We start from the raw sequence: 8,934 nt of genomic DNA on the forward strand, positions 1-8,934 counted from the left end.
ATCTAGATATTTGTTAAATTACCATTTCACCCGTAACGAATTAAATTCTCCGTAAAGGATTCACCGCAGTTAAATTCAATTTATTTATCGACGAGAAATTTTAATTGGCATCAAAATATCTTTTTGATTATAAAACTCCAAAATATTATTAACTTTGGCTTAAAAGCCTCCGAGCCAAAATCCAAAATACACCAAAAATACATAAATGGTACTTTAAAATTATGGGTCTTACAACATCCATCTATAATGCACAGCGCTTCTTAACATCAGCACATTTAGAAATGTTTGATGCTTAATTATCTGGAAAAACCACATTTTTTAGAATATGTAGGAAGATATCTTTCTCTGAATTTTTCATTTTAAAGCATGATTGAGGGAACTTAGAGGAATTAGGATATGGATGAAGCTTTTCCCTAATTCCCATTGCCTGCAAGTCTTTACGAGCTTGAAGATTGTCTTTTGTTCGATTTTTATCATCAAGTACTGTAAGCAATACATTATCAGAAACATTCTTCTCTATGTGCATTCGATCAAGGAAATGACGAATAAGATTATGCGCCCAATAAGGTAGATCCCAAAAGATGCTCTTTTTCTTCCATTGTAGTGGGCCTTCCTCACTCGTACCCTCATCACGTGACCTTTTCCGACTATATTCCTCAATTTGTTCAAGCACCTCCGATCCCGACATTGGAACAGGGGAAGATCTAAACTCCAAAGATCCATCAAATGAATGTTTGTTGTACCTATACTTGTGATCAAATGGTAAATATCGACGATGCCCCATGAAACAATTTTTTCTACCAAATTTCAACCTTTTAGATTCGGTATCAAATCTACATGATGGACAAGCAAACAATGTGTGTGTATTCCACCCATATAAGTTATCAAGACCAGGAAAATCACTAATGGTACAAAACAAACTAGCACGCATATGAAACATTTCATTCGTAGAGGAATCATAAGCCTCCACACCATTCCATAATATTTTTAACTCTGCAACTAAAGGTTGTAGGTAAAGATCAATACTATTACCAGGCATCTTGGGGCCAGGAATTATCATTGACATGATAAGAGAAGTTTGCTTCATACAATACCATGGAGGGTAGTTATAAAGGTACAACATCACAAGCCAAACACTATAAGTAGAACTTAAATTTCCGAATGGATTGAAACCATCTGTAGCCAAACCAAGTCTTACATTACGAGGATCTGAAGCAAAGTTTGGATAAAATGAATCAAAGTCCTTCCATGCTTTACTATCTCTTGGATGCCTTAACAATCCATCAGGGTTTGCCACTGTAGCATGCCATTTCAAAAGTTTTGATGTTTTAGGAGACATGTATAACCTTTTCAACCTAGGTATAAGTGGGCAATATCGAAGCACTTTAGCGGGTTTTGGCTTCTTTTTCTTTTGGAAATCTGTTACATGATTTTCACCACCATCATTTTCATTTGATTTCCATCTAGACATATTACACTTCTTACATTTATCTCTCTTCTCATCCTCCAATGATACCCAATACAACATGCAATTATTTGGACATGCATGAATTTTCTCATAGCTTAGACTTAACATCTTAATCATTTTTTTTGCTTCATAGAAAGATGTCGGTAGTTTAGCATGGCGAAAAGCATCATTTAGAAGCTCAATGATCATTGAAAATGTCTTATCAGTAACACCACATAAAACTTTTATATGATATAGACGAACAATGAATGACAATTTGCTATATTTTGTGCAACCATTGTAAAGTTTTTGATTCCCATCTTCCATCAATTCTCTAACTTTTTTAAAATCCTCATAGCTTGCATCCTTCTAATTTGATTATTATTTATTTGGTTCGTTCAACGTTTCGTTAGCTACATGACTTCCATGGACTATTTCAAATTGGAATTGTGGATTGAAAAAGTAACCTTTAATAGTAAATCAATAATTAGTAATTCTACGTCAAAATCAAATACATGTATGGAAAAATAAATAAATATATTAGTAAACTAAATAAGAATGGTTATTAAATGTTGTGTAAATATATCGGTAAACAACTATAATGATTCTGAATTGTTGCGGTAGAAATTATAGAATTTATTGTTCAACTACAACGAAATCAGTGGCACATCTTGCACAAAATATCGGAGGAGCTGGGGAGTTATGAATATTAATTAAAATATATAATTGAAATTCTTAGAAGTCATATAGTTTTTTTTTTTAGAGTTTCACACAATTCATACATAGTAGACAAGTTGCAAAAGTTAGAATTTCAATTCTCACAAGTTTTACAATTTTCACAAGTCACACAATTTTCACAAGTCATACAATTTTCACAAGTCACACAATTCACACAAGTTTTTAGAACTTTGCACAATTCAATCAAATAAAATATATCAATTTTACGATTTTTATCTTTGTCGAAAACTTTCTTCTTGAAAAAATGTATCACTTTTCTTATGTTTAAACATCGTGTCACTCCTAAAAAAATACACATATTAATTAAAACAATTCATAATTAAAAAGTAGTATCACACTGTATTGTAAAATTTTGCTAATAGTTAGTAGTTGAGTTGTTAAATATAGTGTTATAATTTATTCGAGATTAATTAGTTTATTTAGGCAATTTATCTATATATATATATATATATATATATATATATATATATAGAGAGAGAGAGAGAGAGAGAGAGAGAGCTTGTATTACTTTATTATATTTTATTAGTATAAATTTTAAGAGAGAGAACAAATTGAGAAAAGATATGAGAGAAGAGAGGTAGTAGATGCAAAAATATCATTTTATCAAAACTATAATGGTTTGAGTATATTTTAACAATTTATCACCTTTATGTTGATAATATATGTTATAATAAATAATTGATATTACAGAGATATGTCGTGGCCTTCCCGTTCCCAAAAGATCCGCCACTACACGAATTATAAAAGCCATTACTCTATGTCTCTATGAGAACCGTTTTTTTTGGTTATCAGTAGGACCAAAATGTTGTAGTGTACAAACCTGATGAATGCAAATCAAAATACACGAGAATTCATCTTTTTTTCAATGATTGCATTATGACCTCAATAGCTTGCTTGGCTCTATCAAAAGTTTCATAAAAAAAAATCACATGTTAATTTTTCACCACCATCCACCAACTTCAAGACTTAACAATAGACTTCATGTGTTTTATACTTTTTCATATTTGGAATTTTTATATTCATCAGAAACAAACATATGTTTCAAAGGTTGTTTCTATTTCATAATTGATTCAAGTTGTAAAAATTGTGTAGTAAAACAAGTGATCATTGGATGAATGATTTGTTTACCACTAGTACATTTCTCCACCACTAATGCTACCAATTCCACTTGCATGCAATTATTGTCTATCTTCCTATTGTATATGTGTCGTCATGCTTTCTGTTAAAGTATGATATTTGAGATGTTCACCAACAATATTTTGTGAACTTTTGTTTTATTTGAGTGTTATTTTGTTGTTCAAGTTACCTCTGCATGATGTATGGTGACCCATACTTGTTGGAGTGGTTTAAAACTTTGTAATCTTGGTTAGGTGACAGACCACCATATTGTCCTACTGTTTTTCTCTTTTCTGATTTTATATATTGTATCAGAAACAATATTTTGATATGAATGAAATTGATCCATGTTTCTAAATTTTCAAGAGACTAACAATTGGTATCTAAAGCCTCTGTTTTTGAAGGGCCTATGATTTAAAACCACAGAAAATCCAGCATACCAATTTTTACAGAAATAGAATACCCATTTGAAAAGAAAAAAATCACTAGAGAAGAAAATTAAAAAACCTGTTTTCTTGATACCCAACCTTTTTTTCTTGATGGCTTCTAACAATATTACACTATCAACACCTCTTGTATTTACAGAAAAGAATTATGAAATTAGGTCTGTAAAGATGAGGACTCATTTGAGAGCATATGATCTTTGGGAGGTTGTGGAAACAACTACTGAACCACCACATTGCAAGAAAATCCAACTGTTGCTCAAATGAGATACCATAGTGAACAAGTTGTTAAGAAAGCTATGACTCTTACCATCCTTCACTCTGTTGTGAATGATGATGTTTTCATGAGAATCTCACACTTGGAGACAGTAAAACAAGTTTGGGAGAAGTTGGAAGAAGAGTTTTTTGGGAATGAAAGAACCAAACAAATGCAGGTTCTTAATCTCAAAAGAGAGTTTGAAGCTTGAAGATGAATGAAGCTGAAACCATAAATGATTTCATGACCAAAGTTATGAAAGTTGTAACCCAAATTAGATTGTTGGGGGAAGAATTTCATGATAGTAGAGTTGTAGAAAAAGTCTTGGTGGTTTTATCCGAAATGTTTGAATCCAAAATTTCTTCACTTGAAGAGTTTCTAATGATCTTTCTAAGAAAAGCTTAACAAAGCTTACAAATGCTCTTCAAGCTCAAGACCAGAGAAGACTTCTTCGACAAGAGGAAACAACATAATCATCCTTACAAGTCAAACACAAAGAAAAAGCCATAAAAGTTACAAAGAAGAAATTTTTGGGCAACATTATGGAAAAGATACAAAGAAGAAAGAAAGGTTTCCAAAGTGTGGAAACTGCAAAAGAACTAGCCACAAAGAGGCTGATTGTTGGTACAAAGCAAAAACACCACCACCAATACAATGTAGATATTGCAACAAAAATGGGCATATTGAGAGGTTTTGTAGGCTGAAACAACATCAACAAAATCAACAAAGTCACACTTCTCAAAAGGTAAATGTGGCTGAAATTGATGATAGCGAAGAGCTTTTGCTCATGGCCAAGACTACAAAAAGCTTGGAGGATGGAAACAATTGGTTTCTTGACAGTGGATGCACACAACACATGACTAGCAAACCAGATTTTTTTTCAGAGCTCAAACCTTCTACAAGATCTGTAAAGATCGGAAATGGGGAAAAAGTTGCCATCACGGGTAAAGGAACGATGAAAATTTATATTGCAACATGTATTAAATACATTTATGATGTTCTTTTAATGCCTGAACTTGACCAAAACTTGTTGAGTGTAGGTCAAATGATGCAAAACGATTACTACTTGTTATTTAAAGAAGGAAGTTGTGTGATTACTGATGTTAATAATCATGAATTATTTGAAATAGATATGAAAAAAAAAAGTTTTCCTATTAACTGAAATTTAGTTTATGAACATTATTGTAAATTGAGTAAGGCTGAACTTGATTCTAAGCTTTGGCACAAAAGGTTTGGTCACTATAATTTGAAATCCATTCAATTTGCTCAAAAAGAAAAAGTTGGTCAAAGACTTGCCTAATATTCAAATGTGCTCAGAAGTGTCTGAAGGTTGTCAACTTGGTAAGCAACATAGATTGCCTTTTCCAAGTTCGGCTACATGGAGAGCAAGTAAAAAACTTGAATTGGTTCACTCAGATGTTTGTGGGCCTATGAATACTACTTCACTCAATGGTAACAAGTATTTCATTCTTTTTATTGATGATTTTACAAGAATGACTTGGGTTTATTTTCTTAAACAAAAATCCAAAGTTTTTTCTATTTTAAAGAAATTTAAAGCCTTAGTTAAAACCCAAAGTGGCTATTTTTTTAAGAAACTTAGAACTGACAATAGGAAGGAGTTTATTTCTACAAAATTTAATAAATTTTGTGATGATTTTGGTGTTGAGCACCAACTTACAGTCAGCTACTCACCCCAATAAAATGGAGTTCTTGAAAGAAAGAATAGAGTTGTCATTGAAATGACTAGATGCATGATTTTTTAGAAGAAATTGCCAAAGTCTTTTTGGGCAGAGTAAATAAACATTGTTGTGTCTCTCCAAAATCGACTTCCTACAAGGATTGTAGAGGGGATGACACCTATTGAGGTTTGGGGAGGCATCAAACCTTCTATCAAGCATTTAAGGGTGTTTGTTTCATTGTGCTACACTCATTTACCATAAGTCAAAAGAACCAAATTGGATGAGAATGCTGAAAGAGGAATTTTAATAGGCTATAGCTCAAAATCTAAGGGCTATAAAGTCTATGGAATTGATTCAGGAAAATATTTCATTAATAGAGATATTATAGTGGATGAAGATGCATATTGGAATTGGGAGACCTCTCAAGTTAGTAGACATTCAACTTTGCATTCTCTTGAGAGCATAATGGAAGATCAAGATGAGGAAGTTGACGATGACTTCGTTGTAAGAGGTACCCGACCTCTTTTAGAGATTTATCAAAGATGTAACAGTGTTGTCCTTGTACCTACTAACTTTGAAAATGCTAGTAAAGTTGAGGAGTGGAATCAAGCTATGAAAGAGGAGATGGCCACCATTGAAAAGAACAAGACATGACAGCTAGTTGACGAGCCTAAAGAAAATCATGTCATTGGATTTAATTGGGTCTATAGGATAAAGATGAACCCTGATGGATCCATCAACAAATACAAGGCCAAACTTGTGGTCAAAGGCTATGTTCAATAATTCGGAATTGATTACATAGAAACGTTTCCACGGTAGCAAAAATGGACATTATTTGAATTCTTGTAGCATTGGCTGCACAAATGAAATGGAAAATTTGGCATTTAGATGTCAAATCAGCAGTCTTGAATGGAAATCTTGATTAAGAGATTTATGTTGCTCAACCTGATGGTTTTTTAGTGAAAGGAAGAGAAGAAATGGTGTATAAGATTCATAAAGCTTTTTATGGGCTAAAACAGAACCCTAGAGCTTGGTACAACAAAATTGATAGCCACTTTCACAATCAAGGCTTCAGGAGGAGTGAAAATGATGCAACTCTTTATGTAAGAAGGTTGATGGACGGTGGTTCTTTAATTGTCTATTTGTATGTTGATGACTTGCTAGTAACAAGCAATAATCAACAAGAAGTATAAAAACTTATGGAGGACATGAAAAACCAGTTTGAGATGTCTAGTTTAGGAGAAATGAACTACTTTCTAGACTTGGAAGTGTATCAATATGAGGATGGATTTTTTCTGAATCAAGAGAAGTATGCTCATGAAGTTTTGAATAAGTTTAGAATGGAAAGTTGCAAATCTGTCCCCACTTTTTTGGTGTCAAATTTGAAGTTCTCAAAGGAAGATGAAACTGAAAAAATTTATGTTTCTCTTTATAGAAGCTTGATTGGAAGTCTACTTTATCTTACTTCATCCAGTCCTGACCTTATGTATGCAACAAGTCTACTCTCAAGATTTATGCGGAGTCGTACCAAGACACATTTTGCTACATCAAAAAGGGTGCTTAGATATGTTAAGGGCACTACACAATTTGGAATATGGTACAAACCAAGTGAAAATGGAAGTTTGATAGGATATGTTGATAGTGATTGGGCTGGAAATATTGATGACATGAAGAGTACTACAAATCATGCTTTTTCCTTAGGCTCTGGCATGTTCTCATGGAAATCAAGGAAGCAAGAAATTGTAGCTCCATCTTCTGTTGAAGCAAAGTATGTAGCAGCAGCTGCAGCAACAAACCAAGCTATTTGGTTGAGGATAATCCTACTTGATTTATTGTGATAACAAATTAGCAATTGGTATTGCTGAAAATCCAGTTTAACGTGGAAAGACCAAGCATATTCAAGTGAAGTTTCATGCTATACACGAGGCCATAAAAAGTCAAGAGATCAAGCTCACTCATTGTTGTTCGAACTCTCAAGTTTCTGATATATTGACAAAATCTCTTCCAAGAGTTAAGTTTGAAAGGTTTAAAAGGTTGCTTGGAGTGTCCATTAAAAATCTCAAGGAGGAGTGTTAAAGCATGAGATTTGAGATGTTCACCAACAATATTTTGTGATATTTTATTTTATCTTGAGTGTTCCTTTGTTGTTCAAGTTACCTTTGAATGAAGTATGGTGACCCATACTTGTTGGAGTAGTTTAAAGCTTTGTAATCATGGTTAAGTGACAGACCACCATGCTGTCCTATTATTATGAACGAAGTTATGTTGTGGCCGTTTGCTGTGAATTCCCTCACACCGTTAAAACTGAGAAAAAAAAAGTAACGATCGCCTCCAAGACCGTTTTGTCTCACCTGTTTTCGTGGGACCATTTTGTTTTAAAAAATCTTGCTTTGGTCACTTTCATTGGAAAAAAATAAGATACTTCCTCTGGTCTGAAAAAAAAAAAAAAAAAAAAAACACTAATTTTATGCCTTTTAAAAAAAGTAGTTAGTTTTGGGGTTGACTCCCAAGTGGTACCCACTAGTTACTAATGATTATTATTATAAAATAAAATAAAAAATGAAGTAATTGTTTATGTATTAATGGGTTTGACACATTGTGGAAAAAGGTAAAGGGATTAAAATCCCTAAGTTGCAACACATTATCCAAAAGGCAAAAGGAGAGAAAAACACTAGCAACTTAATAGTAGTGTCTCTCTCGAGAGTTTAAAGAAAGTCAACGACAGTTTGCAACACAGAGGAGAAGAGTTGGTTACAAATCTATTGTGGTAAATGGGTGTGTAGTAACTTGTTTAGTTTTGTCTACAACTTCATAATGTTATTTTTACCATTGAGTTAATATTTTTGATATATATTGCTAATAGTTTTACATTCCTATGAGTAAGTTTAGAATACCCACTTTTGTGGAAATTTATTTGTTATTATTTGGTTTCCACATATGGTGATGGCTAGGGCTATTCATGGTTAGTTTTTTAAAAAAATGCATGGTTAGTTTTAAAAAAAAAAATCAAACGATATCTATTTTAAAACCAATAGATGGATTTAGATTTATAACTAAATCTATTATTTGGTTTTAAACTAGTTATAAAATCAATTGTAAAACTGGTTATGGTTAAATAATCGATTTTTAGTTATGCAACCGATTTCGAAAGTTCAATTTGAAAATCGATTTTTTTCTCAAAATCGTTTAAAATTTGGTTATTTTTAAATATCTATTTTTAAAAAACCATTTATTCATAGTTTAAAAACCAATTAT

At 32.4% G+C, this 8,934-nt stretch overlaps 2 protein-coding genes across 2 annotated transcripts; one reads left to right on the forward strand and one right to left on the reverse strand.

The window, feature by feature from the left end:
* Positions 1 to 292: 292 nt before the first annotated feature.
* Positions 293 to 1,774, reverse strand: LOC101494462 (uncharacterized). The gene has a single exon (XM_004516215.1). The coding sequence runs from the start codon at positions 1,772 to 1,774 to the stop codon at positions 293 to 295; it is 1,482 nt and encodes a 493-aa protein (XP_004516272.1).
* A 5,104-nt stretch (positions 1,775 to 6,878) lies between these two features.
* On the forward strand, positions 6,879 to 7,517 carry LOC113784857 (secreted RxLR effector protein 161-like). Its single transcript, XM_027331099.1, has one exon. It carries the CDS (start codon positions 6,879 to 6,881, stop codon positions 7,515 to 7,517), a length of 639 nt encoding a protein of 212 aa, XP_027186900.1.
* The last annotated feature ends 1,417 nt before the right edge of the window (positions 7,518 to 8,934 follow it).

This window comes from Cicer arietinum, chromosome 3 (assembly GCF_000331145.2).
Source record: "Cicer arietinum cultivar CDC Frontier isolate Library 1 chromosome 3, Cicar.CDCFrontier_v2.0, whole genome shotgun sequence".
NCBI classification, from domain to species: Eukaryota; Viridiplantae; Streptophyta; class Magnoliopsida; order Fabales; family Fabaceae; genus Cicer; species Cicer arietinum.